Consider the following 15,644-nt stretch of genomic DNA (forward strand, 5'->3'; position numbering starts at 1 on the left):
CTGGATTTTATGTCTGGTTTCTGTTTTTCTCTTTATTCCTCCCTCGGGTGCGTGCACAGCGCTGTAGAGGAGCGGGAGCAGCGCGAACATCTGTAGCGCCAGTCAGCTTTTTAATATATTGTCAGTGGTAAGATGTGGAGATGATAGTAGTAGTACAGCTGTAGGGATTGGTTCGTTCATCAATCGGCAGAAAATTATCTTGTCATATCTGATGCTTTTGCTGCTTTCTTTAGTGTTTCATTATCGTATACCAACTATTTTTAGACTTTGATCATGTGAAACAAGCCTTTTAAAAATGACATCTTGGGCTGTGGGGCTCTTTAGAAAGTCTGTAATAAGTGGAAATTGCCCCTCGCAATTTCCACTTATTACAGACCACTAAAGACCAAACAATGAATAAATGAATCAAGATAAAACCCAGCTGCAGCCCCAATAGCAAGTTACTAAATACTCAAGTCGTAACAAGTAGAAGTATTTCCATTTTATTCTACTTCATACCAATACTGCCCTCAATTTGTACTTTATATAAAAGTTAGAGATCATAAAACTTACTCCAGTGTTAGAGCTAAAAGTTATTTGTATCCGATATAGCATGGTAAAACAGGCACAAGTGGTCTGTTGGATAGTCTGTGATCGAAAAAAGGGTACATAAGGGATAATACATGTCATTTATACATAAATAAAAAACCTGCACAGTACATTGAAAGTCTGCCTCTCTGTAAATGTAATTTTGTAGCTTTACACCGTGATTTACACTAATGAGGCTGAATGAAAAGTCTTTTATGAGCAGGCTGTAGAAGGAGGGTAGTGTTGGTCATACACAGGCTGCTGGGTGCTCAGGGGGAGGGGACCAGGGGAGGGATATTTGACGGTCATGGGGGATGAGGAGGGGAGGGGGGCATTCAAATACAGCTGTGCTTGGTAACACTTTCGCGCAGGACGTCCCTGTGTCAGGGGTAAACACCGTTATCTTCTCCTCTGCCGCGTCTGTAACTACACTACTTGTGGCTGCAGTTACAATTAAGGGACCCACGCCTATTTCTCTCCAATTTAACAACTTTTTTATCCGCTCCCTGAAGCTGCCTCAAAAGCTGCTCGTCCAGAGAATTTCATATTTATCGGAGGATTTTTCTCTGCCTCCCTGTATTGTTTTATTATCGCGAGAGCGTACATTAAGACCCTCCAGTGACCACTGCTTTCTGGCTGGGAGGTATTAATCCAGTCGGTCACCCGCAGTCTGTCCGGGAACACGCACTGTAACAGCAATGGAGTACCTCAAGTTTTGTTTTGTGTTTTTATGCTGGATGAAGTTCGCAAATTCTATCTCCTCTACCGATACACCTCAAGCCCCTGCGCCTATTCCTAAAGGTAAGAGACGATAAAACTTTTTTGTCTTCATAATGCCATTTTTTGTTGTCGCCTCGAGCTTACCTAGCTTATATTACTGCCATAATGTACGACGTTAATGCTCATCCACGTTAAATGACGTGCTGCGTTTTAGATGTGTCATGATAACTGTCCAAATATGGAATTATATTCTCGAATATGTAATTTACCGGTGATGTTACTGAACAGGAGGAGAAGCAGGTTGCATGCCTGTGGCTCCCTGATGTGTCACGCGCTACATATATGTTGAACCGTTAAATTATATGATGGAGCTCGACACAAAAGTCTGCGGTTTCTCACAATTCGGTTTTTGTTTCATGTTGTTTTCTCGCGCGCAGCCCCGGCTTTTATATACACATGTCAGGCTGTAAAATGTCAGCGCGAGAACTAACGAACCAATTGGCGGCGAGTCTTTGATGCTTTCACTTGTTTTCTATCAGTTAGACTTGACTGAAACCCGGAACAATCTCACAGTTTTTAGGCGTGATTGAATCATAAATCAGAATGCACAGGAAATCAATTATCGTTTGATTTTAATAGCCAACAAGCAATTATGTGCTAGAGAAACAGAGACGCACTTGTAAACCTGTTTATAATTGAAGGCTCGTGGAGCTGTGCCAAGTACAACCTGTTTGAGTGCTCAGCTGTTCAGACAACCTATATACTGTAAATGTATACAGTAGGTTTGTGCTCCCTAAAGCACCCCCACACCCACAGTTTTATTGACTTGTTTGAAACCCTTCCCCTGTTAGCATGTTGCTGTGGCTAAATTGCTCTAAATTGCCCCAAAATCATTTAAGTTAAACACAGCTCTTTTCGCGCTCACAGGGCATCTTGTAAAAACTTGCAGACAACAACATAAGTGGAGACACATGTGCTTTTTTTTTTTATACCAGCGTTGGTGTCATAAGTATTGTGGGCCTACGTTTAAGTTAAGTCTGGAAATCTGCTTTTCTAATGATGCATTTGGCTGGGGTGGAAGCAGTCTGCTATCAGGGAACAACAGCTGCCTTCAGTCTCCACAGGCTTGTTTTGTCCTCTGGTCTGGACCAACACAGTAGCCACAGTTACTTTACAAGGTTTAAAATGTTTGCTTATAAAAGCCTTTTCAGAACACCTGGGGGGGATTACAGCAGGAGGTAAGAGAGGTCTAGCTTGTTGATGCACACGCTTAATCTACTAAACCTCTCATGAATGGAATTCGAAATTGAAATAAATAAACAAATTAATTCAGATTGATAAAATAAAATGAAAAGTTTGATTGCAAATGGATTTAATACTCAATACTTTAATGCAAAAATGAACAAACATTCCATTTAATGGAATCTCCGTTGCAATTAAGGACTATTTTCACTATTTATTAATCTGTAAATTATTTTCATCCAATAATCAATCAATCTTTTAGTCTCTAAAATGGCAAAACATTGTGGAAAAAATGCTCAAGACAACTTCCCAGAGCCCAAATTGATGTCCTGACATCGCTTCCTTTGTCTATTTCATAGTCTAATACTAAAGGACTTGTCATTTACTAGCATAAATGACAAAAAAAGCAGCTAATTCTTATATTCAGGAAGCTGGTACCAGTAAATGTTTCTCATTGTTGCTTGAAAATGACAAATAATTGCTATTTGTTCAAATTTGTATTCGTTGGATTGATTAATCGATTAATCAACTAATCGTTTCAGCTCTCAGTATCACATCTTAACAGTATCACTCCATGAATAATGTGCAGCGCTACAGTGTTACAGTGTATATAATAGTACAGAGAGCCAAAACACAATGCATAAGGCAATTACACATTTAATGAGGAAATATGTAGTTCAGATGTTCTTTTATTTCTCTCATTTTTAATTTTAAAATTTGGAGCCCTCTCTTTTCCTTTTCACTGGAACCCTAAAGCCAGCCAGTTATCTGCCCATTTAGGGCCTGTTTTGGGTTATAACATCAGAAACACGTATGCATTACACCTATTTAATAATGTGTTAATAGTTTGTAATATAAACTTGATGAGTCATTGTTCCCCCTACATTCTCAGTCAAACAGTTTTCTCATCCCTCTCTCTGAAAGAAAGCTGGATGCAGAGTGTTGGGGTGAAAATGGAGATTAGCTGTAATGAGTTGGTCGAGGCATGTCGGGTCTTGGCAAGCTGGGAGACGTCAATTTTCACCTTCAAAACAAGGCCAGATGACGTGACATCCACCACCTCGAGTAGAACAATTCTGTGTGTGACTCTAACTTAGGTAACGCAAGGCGCTGGTTGTCAATGTGAGGGGTATTACAAAGCAGAAATAGTCTGTTTGTTTTAATGCCAGCTGGGTGATGTAGTCAGAGTGCTGACAGAGCGACACCTCTCCATCAGTTATAGCACAGATGCATTTGGTGGGATCAAGCAGTGAAAAGGAAAAGTGACGGGGGCAGGAATGCAGACTTCTGCCCATTTCTCACCTACGGGCACCTGGCAGGTCACTGTGAACAGCGGACGTGGCTGTTGGGTTTTTTGTCGGTTTTGGAAAGTTACAAAAACTGGGCGGTGTAGACCCCCACTGTCCAGCCGTCTGAAAGGAGCCTTTCACTTATTCCTGACACACTGTGTGAACAGCACGTCCGACAGAGATTATATTAGATTTAACATGTTGCTCTTGTTCTTTGAGTCATTTTACAATATTTCTGTCCAAGTAGGTAAAAGGGACTTCTTTCAAAACACCAGCCCAACTTTTAACCCCTCCAAGGCTTTCAATTGAAATTGTTTCCACTGTCCATATCCCAACTTTAAGGTAATCCAAGAAGTTTTAACAAAAAGATGCCAACATCTGCAAATTGTAAAAGCTTGGACGACTTAAAGGAGATCTTCTATGTCGAGAATGGTTTAGAGAGATGATGATATTATTGACGTAGAAACTGGTTTGGTATTCCTGAGAGTTTCTAGGACATAATTCAGGTGTGTATTATTTAGTATGATCTTGTCCTCTCCGTTTGTCCAGTGCTATAGATCACCTTTCCCAGACCTCACTGACGCGTCAGCGGGGAGAATTTTATAGAGAAGAAAAGGAAACTCCACCTAAAGTTTGCCCATGCCTTATATACTGTATAATAGTGCTCTCCATGCCTGTAATTCCAGTCTAACAAACTAACAAACCCTGTTGGCAGGCCAAGCCTGTAATCATGTCTCAGAACATTGTCACTATATCACCACAAGGTTGGTTCCGTGCCTCCTCTGCAGCCAAGTATGCATTGTGTTGTCTGCTTTTTCCCTCTGCTTTGTTGTCTGAGCTGTCTGAGGTATTTCTGCCAACTATCAAATAGATAACAACAACAGGGCATCAAGCTGACACTTCCCATGATACAGAGTCTTCCAATAATAGATGCTATATCAGCTATGTTGTCAGAATTATGACTATATCACAAGAATCTCATTGTTCTACCAAACAAGTCATTTCAATTAGGACTGTCTGGGAGTGGGAAGTGAGCAGCTGTTCATATTTGGCGAGAGCTATGTTGGCTGGATCTTGTCTTGAGAGAGCTGCCAGGATGTGCTGTTTTATGTAATTGAAATTATGTTTTGAATTGAGACATTGGAAGTTGTCAAAATATGAAAGATAAAATGACTGGAATGCTAACTGTAACATACCAGTGTGATACAGTTTTCAAAAGGAGAGAAATGGTGCAAGCCACTGACGTCGTCATAGATACAAAAAAAACTCTATACGTCAAAAGTAAGCGAGACCAAGTTGCAGCTTTTTTACAAGAAATTTTGCAATAGGTCGATTTGTGACAGTAAAGTTGCTATCAGTTATCAGTCCCTGCAGGATTTCGCTGGCTTTTTCAGAGATAGTTGCACCCCTAAAATGCCTGATTTTGCGGGAGATTTTTGAAAAAGTTGCGATGCAAGTTGTGATGTTATGAGGCTTTTTTGTGTGTAACATCATTACACATCCACTGTGAGCGACAGGCACAAACGCTCCAATAAAGCCAATTATTGACTGAGCGAGCTGGTCAATTTCCGTGTCAAGATGCCAAATAAAATGTGTAAAAATTGAGTGATACTGAAGGAAATTATAATGGAGAAGTAATTTTGCACTGTGTGTGCCTATTGCAAGGTCATCTATATAAGGGCTGGGTTTAAAAAATGTATTACTCCAATTGTAATCGATTCTCATTTGAATGACCCAACATTGATTCATAAAGAGAGAGATCGAGATCGATTTCTAAAAGTATGTGTAAAAGCGTGTCTGATCACTAAAGTTTCCGAGTGCTCATGAACGCAGCATGACACAGCGCATCCCCCGAAACAAGGCAGTGAGGGAGACATGTCCGGACTCGTTTACTGCACCTGCTATGGAGACGTCAGTGATCGCCGACGGACTCTTTTTATCGGGTGTGCATCCATGAATATGTAAATTAGTTTTGCACTGATGTTTATGTTTCTCTCTGTTAGTGTTGGCTTGTGAATCGAATCAAATTGAGAAATCCTTATCAATACCAAGCCCAAAGAAGAATCTACACATTATTTATTACATTTAAGCTGCTATTTCAGGTGCTTCGCTTGTATAAAACCACTAGAGATGGCGATCACTATCTCACTGTACAAACACTCTTTAAAATCAACACCAGGAAGTGGCGAAGTGAACGGCTAACACCTTCAACGTGGATAAATAATCACAAGAAGACATCGAGTGTTGGATTTGTTATTATGGATTCACTGTATAGAGTCTCATTAAGGACACTGTAGTTGGAGGCCGGATTCGGAAGCTCATGAATGAGAGACGATGGCACTGGAGCCTTGTTACAACGGCACAGCTGTCTGCTTCACGACAAAAATAAGTGCGTCCCTAGCATTCAACGTGCATTCGCTGAATCGCAACTTCCTGGAGGGTCTGATTTATACTGAAGAGAAAACAACAAAGAAATGTACTTTAAGGAATCTGTCATTTTATATTTTCATTATCAATGAAGCCTGTTAAAATAAATCCACATGCTTAGTAGAACATGCAGACGTCAAACTATGCACTCAAAGGGCAGCTTGTTTATCTTAAAAGCATTTTCAATCCACTTTCAATGTAGAGAAAAGGAAGCATTTTAAGTTAACAGGATGTGGTTGTCCAGTTAAATTCTTGGCTCAAAACCCCTCTTTAGTCATTTTTCCCTATAAAACAGCACACGTCACAAAATTGTGTTCTGCTTTCCATTACCGGTAATTTCAACATAAAAAAAATTATGAATGAGCTCTTTAATCTTAAATTGCAAACCTCTCAGTTCATTATGTTGAAGTGAACTAGGTGTGTGATCCAGTCAACAATGAAGGATTTAAAGCCCCTCAGTGACCTTGGACTGTAGCCAGTAGAGGAAATGAGTCCTAACTGTAATCACTTAGCGCTGACGCAAGCCCTGCTTGACACAACCCAGAGAAAATTAGTTATTTTTCTTCTACAGTTCTAGTTGTTTTTGTGGGGCCAAACAAATAAGCTATTCTTGATTCATAATGACGTGTGACGAGACTCCTAAATTGTTTCCTGGCACAATGCTGGTGACATCACTCCACATCCTCAGGCAGAAGTGCCTGTGGTTTGACATGTGTAATTGAAAAAACAGACTTTTTTTCTGCCCTACACGCCTCCTGGATTTTGGAAATGGTGTGTTAGATCAATTATGGTGTCTGAGAGAAGTCACTAGAAAACGACTCTTATTTTCATTGCGGACGGCTAAATAACTTCCAACTCACCGACCTGTGAGTGTTGGGTTTGCTGGTCCCTTAGGTGTCATCTCTTTAATTACAGCTTATTACAAACACATGGAGTGCTCACCTAAGTAGCAACAATGGTATTTTGGGGGTTAAAGGAATGTCTGCATGTCCTGGGGCTGCTGGCTCTTAGATATCAAAAGTGCTATAACGGTGCCAAAGCTGCTTGTAGTTACATTATGAGTCTAATATGTTCTAAGGCTGTAACAGAGTTAAAAGTAGGTTGGGTCGCACGCTTCTATGTTTAGCTGAAGGCTGAGAAATGAATATGGCAGAGGAACACACATGAGGAATAAACAGGTCTGAAAGGAAAGATTCATTGATTTCTGTGTCTATGTATTTCTCATGTATACATTCCCGCCCATACAGAGAGCCAAACCACACTGTGCTTTGGAGGCTTAATAATGTCATGAAGCCTTTCTGACTTACAGCAGAAGTCAAGTCCTCTTTTACAGCTGGCTTAAATGGACATAATCTTAAAGATGGTCAGATTAACACCTTCCTGGTTCCCACCGTGACACAACATTGTAACAGAAGCACCATTTGAAAGTGTTTCCAAGTAATGAAACATAAACTATAGTATTACTAGTGCTCCAGTTCCCGTTACCTTATCCATTTATCTTTTGCAAAATGGGTCCAAATGACAATAAGGAATATGATGCGTGTCCCAGTGGACAGAGATTAAGAGATAAGCTCTGTTTCTGCTCACATTTAGCCTGTTTGCTGTCCTCAATATGGACTTTGGCTGCGTCTTTGGTAACATCTACTTCCCTTTGCTATGGTGAAAAATTAGGCCACTGGGTTTTTTGCCTTTTCATTTCTTTGTGTTTAGAAAGGTTTAGCTTTCATTCACATGGGACCTGGGTTACAAGCTTGCCTCCATTAATAATCCCTCAGCTGGCCAAAGTATATCAAGTTTGAAAGTCTTAGTTTGACCCTGAAAATTGTATTTTGCTGACTGCATTACATGCCAACAGAATACTGTTGTATTTTCCTATAAAGTTGGCCTCGAAATGTTTTCACAGTATTCCCTTTCAGAGAAAGCTGTTGGCGAGATAGAAAAGGTGTTTGTTACCTTGACTATTACAGTAAGGGGTTTCAGCTTTACAACCTGGAATGGCCAAGCCAAGGCTCATCAAAGTATACCTGGGTGTACGACTAAGACAAATCTCCAGGTTCTGGAACATTCAGTTGCATTTTTAAAGCATCATTTGGCATCATTGTGCAACACTTTCTAAATCAGGCTGCAAGCAAGCCTTTTTTCCAAATGTCATAATGTCTGGCTTTACCTGGGGATTAAGGCTGGCTCAGTTAAATAGGTGCCTGGGCTAAGTATATTGTGCCATGGACTGAACTACTTGCACTTTCCTATGCTTGAAACTTTTTTAGGAAGATTCAGGTCACCTTTCGGCAAACAGTGAGCACTGTTTATTTTCTAAGATGACCAAAATAGAAAGAAGTGAGGCCTCACTGGCCACCACTGTCTCGTCAAAGAGGAAAGATCATGTTATTCTTATGATCAAGGTTGGGCCACATTCCCATGATAGCTCTTTCCTGTTCTGCAAGAAATGCTTACTTAAGCTAGCCCCGGCAAGTGAGTCAGAACTTTCGCTCATCGACATGTGAAAGTTTACCTAGACGGCTGAGCCCCATGTGGTACATAGAGAGACGGTGAGGGAAAGACGCCTTGGCGCCCATGCCTTTCTTGGTGTTCCAGCAGCACTGTATGAGCTGCATTCCTCTCCTTCTGTGGGCTGCTCTTACAGAACTGACATGACGGTGTGTTGTGTTTACTCTGACTAGACACTCATCCTGCAAAATCGTGGCTGGCTTAAAACTTGACGGTGTCGCCGTTTGTCTCAAAGCTATGCTTCATTATCAGTCTAATTCTGCTTTTTACATAAAAAACATAAAAGGAGGATTTTGTCGTTAGATTGGAAGGTCGATTTGAATCTGTGAACATGAAAGGGGAAAAATTCATGTTGTGTTCTCTCCTTATGGACTCATTTTATTGGCAGATATGCAGTCTGAATTTATAAGAGGCCAAATATCTTGACAGATCTTGAGACTTTTTTGGCTATTGTAGGCAATGATTAGTCATTTGAGACCATTTGGCTGGGCTAGATGAGTTACTAAAGTCACTGATTAATACATTTATTCATGGGAATCAGTTTCATTTTGGAAGGCGCTTGTAGTTTAGGAATGCAAGCAAAGCACTTATTAGCACAATCATGGAATCTTGAGCTTACTTTGGTAGCCGGTGTTAAGGAGTACTTCACCAAAAAATTGCACTGGTACTATTTTTAAAAATGCATCATATTAAAATCAATGACAAGAGTAATGTTCAACTTGGTAAATGTGCATTTTAATAAAAAGCAGGTGCCTTCATCGAGTGTAAAATAGAATTGGGTGTCATCTGCATACAGGTGGAAGGTAGCTTAATACCATGAATGTGGATGACTGACCTCTGTAGCAGCAAACAAACTGAATAGTCTGGGATTAAGGGTTGACCTAAAGACATACCCAATAATGTTATCCTTACATGAGGAAATATTACTTGACGCAAGGCAACAAAGTTATTTTTGAGGAGGCCAAAAAATGCCTAAAACTGTTCCCAAGAGATTTTCCAGGATGATCTGCATCGTCTAGATGTTGCAACCACTTATCTGACCATTAACATGTTAATGATAATCTTCTATGTAAGTTTCAGACAACATCTGAACACATGAAGTCTGTTTAAATAATCTGCTATAAACTACTTTTCAGTACAAAAATCATCACATCAACACTTTTGCATGCAAGATTGATCACTTGAATCATGTGGTCCACATTTGGTTGTCCAATTTAACGATCTTTCTCATGGTGATAACCTAACTACAAATTACCATATTTACCAGCTGTTGGAAATCCCTTGCCTTTTGACAACCCCTGAATTGCCTCGGCTTGGATAAGTATTGATAGATCATAAATCTTCTCCATGCTCTATTTATTATATCTGGATACAATACTATAATTTCAAGCCCGGGTTTCCAGCCACAATTTGCATGATGACTTTGTGAATCCTAAGGGATTTTCTTTCCACCAGGAATTATGTGGAAAGGCCCTGAAAGAGACCACGCCAAAGTGTCTGAACAACAACTTCTAAATGTAAGAGATAAAAGTGTCATGTCTTTTAAATCAGAGGTGGTTTCATCCCCGGGTTGTACTTAACTGGGAGCTTCCTTGTTAGGCTGCACTTATGTGGCCTGCATTTTTACAGCGAAGGGGGGAAAGCTTGTGTGGTGCCAAAAGGTCAGACTGAAGGCACTGAGGGGTAATTGGGATCAAGGATTGCAACATGCAGCTTACCACTGGCTTTAATTAAAAAAATACTTACACAGCTACTGGTGATCAATTCACATTTCATGAGAACAGAGACATAAATTGAGTTCACTGGAAAAAGGAATTCAAAACACATGTCCTAGCTGTAATGACAGCATTATGAAATACAGAGTATTCATGGAGGTTTCCAATATTTGCCAGGAAATCCCAGCAGAAGAACTTTGTTTGAACTTCTTCCTCAAGCTATTTTCTTTCATTTTTTGTGTCACTTTTGTGTGTGCAACACTATGAAGGACTTCCACGAGAGACTGTCTGAAAATGTGTCTTCATCCACATATTTAAAAGTTAGTTCTGCCCACGATCAGCTTCACACAGCTTCAAGGGTAGAAAAAAAGGTGGACTGATATGGGCTTCAATTCTGCCGGCGTGACAGCCTGGGAAATATGGAGCATGCAAACCTCTCCTGTAACCATTAAATTCACTTGTTTAACAGACCTGCAAGGGAAATATGTTTCCTAAATGTGGGACACATCATTCCCTCCCTGCACCATGCTCGATCATCCTCAACCCCCAAGCCAAGAACAAGAACAAGACGCACCTGTGGCTCATAATCGGCATCCCTTCCCCTGACGAGGTGCTGAGGAAAAGTTGCTTTTCAAAAAATGACATGTGATGCTGTTTGGTTAGAGGCAGACCGGGGCACTATTTCCAACCTGTAACAGAACCTTTGTGTCAGGGGAGAACTGGAATGGCTATTACAGCGATGACAGGGCCACAGGCTAGACTGGGATGAGAGAATGGCAAAGTCACATTGATGGGAAGTGGATGGAAAAGAGCTGCAAAGAGGACTTCTTGTAATGTACTTTAGCTGTGTGAGTGAGTGGGCGAGAGGAAGGGGAATTGGATTTGCTGACAAATAACGCTTCAGAATAGGATCCTGGCTCTTGTATGCCCTCAGGCTTTGTTAGGTCTACATCTCCAGTGTAGGAAAAAGTAAACACGTCAGGTATCTTGATTTAGGTCCAACCTATTACCATCCACAGATGGCTGGTTTATATCCCTATTGCAGCTTTCAGCTTCCTTGGAAAGTGACATCACAACATACCCTTTTTAGTGCTTCAATCTTTTACAGGCATGGTGAGATTTGTTGTGCAGTCAAAAGAAACACAATCACCGTTGGTCTTATTCCAACAAAAAGAAACAATGACGACGTCTTCATCTTTGTATTCCAAAGGTGTAATTCAGGTTCTTTAAATGTGGTCTGGAGGCAGAGTGCACTCCTGCGCCCTTTATAGGCACCTGGTACATTCTTTTTCATACTTCAAATCCTACTCGGCAATGTCCAATAAATTATTTACAAGAGTTCAGTGGAACTGCTTTATGTTAAATTGAAGGCAGATTGGCTCTTGACACATGAAAGTAGGATTAGTATTCAAGTGGTCTTATAAAAGCACATAAGTGTGTTATTAACTTTTTGTTAGCTTGGCTGACGACTAGCACAGAACATTTGCACATTTTCAGGATGATCTTTTGGAAGGTACAAATGAAGGATCTACAGATCCACGGTACTTCCTTCCTTGGGTCCATCTAATCAAGGCCACCCCTGTTTGGTTTGACGAAACATAACAGAACAAGTGAAAAGCAGCTCAGTGGGTTTAGTCTGCCTCTCTGTAGCTTCACATGAGGCTATGGTGCTAATTTGTATTTGGTCTAACCCGTCTTCAAACCTCAGCTTTCAGAACTCATGGCCACTGGAAATGTCCTGCAGCTTTGTGGGAGTTCTTTTCACCCAACAAGGAAGAAATGATTGAGTCTGTGTTTAAAATGATGCTTCCGTTTCTGAATCAAATCAAGCCTACAGTAGATGTTGCTAATTTGAGATGTAGGTTTAGACTGCTAAGCCAAGCAGTTACCAGCTTGTTGACTTAGGTCTGAGGTTTACAAGGAGCTGGGTTCACAGAGGATGGAATCTCAATGCTTAAATATAAGCACCAACTTATTTCAGTGGACATACTTCCATTGAAGCCAAGATTTTTCCATAAAACGTTACCCTCTAAAGCTCTAACATAAAATGTTAAGCCCAAGGAGTATATCCCAACATCCCTATAATTTGGTAGTCAAAATATGTGATGACTTTATAAGGCACATGATTAAGGTTGCAGGAATTTGTTTTTCTTTCTTTTTCAGAAAAATTGCTCGTCCTAACCGTCGCAACAGAGGAAACAGATGGCTTCCTCCGCTTTATGAAGTCTGCAAACTATTTCAACTACACTGTGAAGGTAAGACTGTGTTCTCTTATTCTTTAACTACGTCAACAAATGTGCAGTTTGTCTAACGATGCTACGCTCACACACACACAGCAGCCAAATGTTTCCAACACACTTGATGGATTAGGTCTCTTAGAGGGAACAATGAAGTGCGGCAAGCTGCAAAAACAACCCCTCTTAAAGGGATACTCCTTAATGTGGGTCCAAAATTTCCCCCTGTGGTTGAAGTCTGCAGTAAAAATCAAGTCAGAGTTAGTGCACCCAAGCATTGGTGTGGTCCTCTCCCTCTCTCCCTTTGACGTATACAAACTAGTTTGCAAGACTTTTTGGGGCCTCAATTTCATGTTCTTCTTTGCTTGCTTATAGTGTTCCTTCAGGCTTGATATGCACCTATCTACAGCGTAGACAGTACAGTGAACAAAGAAAAAAGGGACCAGACAATATGGCTGCAACCTAGGTGTTACGTCATACTTACACCTCTCCTACAACTGTGTTACTCGTGAGATTGTGTTAAACTGAATTCTGGCTACAATGCACACCTGGCTACTATATCCAGCAAGAGCCTGACCGATATTACCGATATTTGAGAGTGATACCATTTATAAAAACCCTAAGCATTGTTTCTTCAGTTTATGTTCTGTAAACATTTCATATCAGGCCTGTTGGAAATCATATATGCCAATACTGATACAGGAGTAGTGTAAGGAATGGTTCCTCCGCGGGAACAACCTGCTCACTCTACATCATCCCGTTTTTACAAGTCTACCTATTTATGAAATCAATTATTTGACATGGTTTTATTCATTTAAATATGATATATTCCTGAATCCGTAGCAACGGTCCGTTATCGAGAAATAGCAGACCTCGGAATGCCATAATTAGCCAATCAGAATTAAGTATATAACAGCTGTGTAATAAATGCCAATATCGGCCCGATAACAGTGGCTGAACAATATATCAGTCAGGCTCTTTTTATAGCTACCACCAGGTGAAACACATTTTCAAAGGCAGCCTCTTCTATCCATTTAGTGGACCCAACTTACAGAAAGTTCTTTGAAATTTACATGAAAAAATGGACATAATAAAGACTGAAAAATGATGGATATTTTTACAGGGCTGCCTTCTGGTGAAGTTTGGTGTCAAACTATTTCATGTTAGGTTCTAACACTTCTCCATCACGTGCTCTGTCTCAGGTGCTGGGAATGGGGGATGCATGGAAAGGTGGTGACGTGGGTCGCTCTATCGGTGGAGGGCAGAAAGTCAGACTACTGAAGGAGGCCATGGAGGCTCTGGCTGACCAGGAGGATCTTGTCATCCTTTCTGTGGATAGGTATGTAGCATGTTTTGGTTATATTTAGCTTTACATATCCGCTTGATTTTACAATGTTTATGGCCACTTCAGACCAACTATTTTTCTTAATGCTTGTTCAGTGCTCCCCTGCAGCTATTTGAATTTCACTGAATATCTTCCCCCTTTAAAGTACCATAGTGTAATGGAGTCCCTCATTCTGAGATGTTAGCAGCCCACAAGTATTACAAATAAATAAGATCAAACTGTCATTTATTTCTTCTTTCCTCGCTTGTGTGTTACGCGTCTCTTTGATTGAGCTTTGTTCTGATTTAACTTTGATTTGAAACACAAAACATTTCCACGACAAGAAAGGGAAGCAAAACACCTTTAATTGCTGTGTAGCTCTACAGTTAAATTAAACTCATTTTCACAATCACAGACTGTAATAATTACTCTGAAAGCGATTCCTCCTCAGCGAGAGGTGTTTCTGCCCACTTGTGCAGCGTTTAACCGCCCTCCACTCGCTCATGTAAAGGCATTATTATAGAGCATGGGCAGATATGTGAGGGGAGTAATTTTCACATGCAGGTAGCTGAATTATAGCAGCTGAGTTTTCAAGGCCAGTGGAAAGTTTTGCAGAGATAATGTGAGTGGTTTAGAATAATAACAGCTTTGCGGGCCGTGCTGCCTCAAATAGAGCAGATGATGATGATACTCGCTGCACCGTGTCACATGGATAATGTGAGCTATAATTGCTGTGCAAAGTTGTCACACCCTTGAGACAGGTAATTGGAATGTCTCCTGTTGTAGTGTAAGAAACTGCATGTGCATGTGCAGAATATTATGAGGCATTCAAATGTATTTTAAAACTGTATAATTCTGCGTGTCCAACTTGGCTGCAAAGCAATTCATGACAGTCAATTTATTTTCTTACACCTACAAAGAGAATGTGAAGCAGACCAGTTCAATCCCAAGACAAGTTGTACCCCTTTCCCACCAACATTAGTGCATTGACGCAGGTTTTTCAGACCTGCTAATAAATGCCGATTGTCTCTTTTCCCATTGCCAGTGGAGTATTCTCCTTTCTGCTGCGTCACCGTCTGACGTCACGCCGGAAAGCACCAAAAAGCTTCCCCTCGGATCAGAAGAAGCTCTCTCACCTCGCTGTCTTGCCAATGTTGCTGCATCTTCTGTATTTACGCGACAGCAGCCGGAACTTCAATGCCGTCATAGCATCACGCTGGAAAGGGGGTGGAGATTAGCGTGTGGACCCGGGTTTTCACTGCCGATGGGAGCCGGGTACCCGGGTCTACTGCAGAGTCACTTGACCCGGGTCTGAATGCCGATTGTAACCTTTTCCACTAAGCAAAAAGAGCCGGGTGTTGGCAGGTTTTTTGACCAGTGGGAAAAGGGCTTTAGTCTAATTTATTTTCTTACAAACTGTCTAGACATCATGAGTGTTTTGTCAGGGACTGCAGGATAGTTTTATATTACAGCGATGACAATGATTTACGACTTAACAAGGGAGCAGAGGGTACTAGTTTGAACACGTGTCGGCCAGATGTGGATAGTGTAAAGCACACAGCTTCCTCACCTGTTTGACTTCCTCTCATGACATGCCTGAGAAGGTTGAGGTTGTCGT

At 40.9% G+C, this 15,644-nt stretch overlaps 1 protein-coding gene across 1 annotated transcript in view; it reads left to right on the forward strand.

The window, feature by feature from the left end:
* The first annotated feature begins 960 nt into the window (after positions 1–960).
* The window catches only part of plod2 (procollagen-lysine, 2-oxoglutarate 5-dioxygenase 2), a 33,374-nt gene continuing 18,690 nt past the window's right edge, over positions 961–15,644 (forward strand). Inside the window, exons 1-3 of the mRNA XM_069667320.1 lie at positions 961–1,368; positions 12,632–12,723; positions 13,905–14,041. Coding sequence (XP_069523421.1) covers positions 1,266–1,368; positions 12,632–12,723; positions 13,905–14,041 — 332 coding nt within the window. The 5' untranslated portion in view covers positions 961–1,265. The remainder of the gene's footprint in view (positions 1,369–12,631; positions 12,724–13,904; positions 14,042–15,644) is intronic.

The sequence above is a fragment of the Semicossyphus pulcher genome, unplaced genomic scaffold (genome assembly GCF_022749685.1).
Source record: "Semicossyphus pulcher isolate SPU_LCO1_2020_fin unplaced genomic scaffold, fSemPul1.0.p SCAF_18, whole genome shotgun sequence".
In the NCBI taxonomy this organism is placed as follows: domain Eukaryota; kingdom Metazoa; phylum Chordata; class Actinopteri; order Labriformes; family Labridae; genus Semicossyphus; species Semicossyphus pulcher.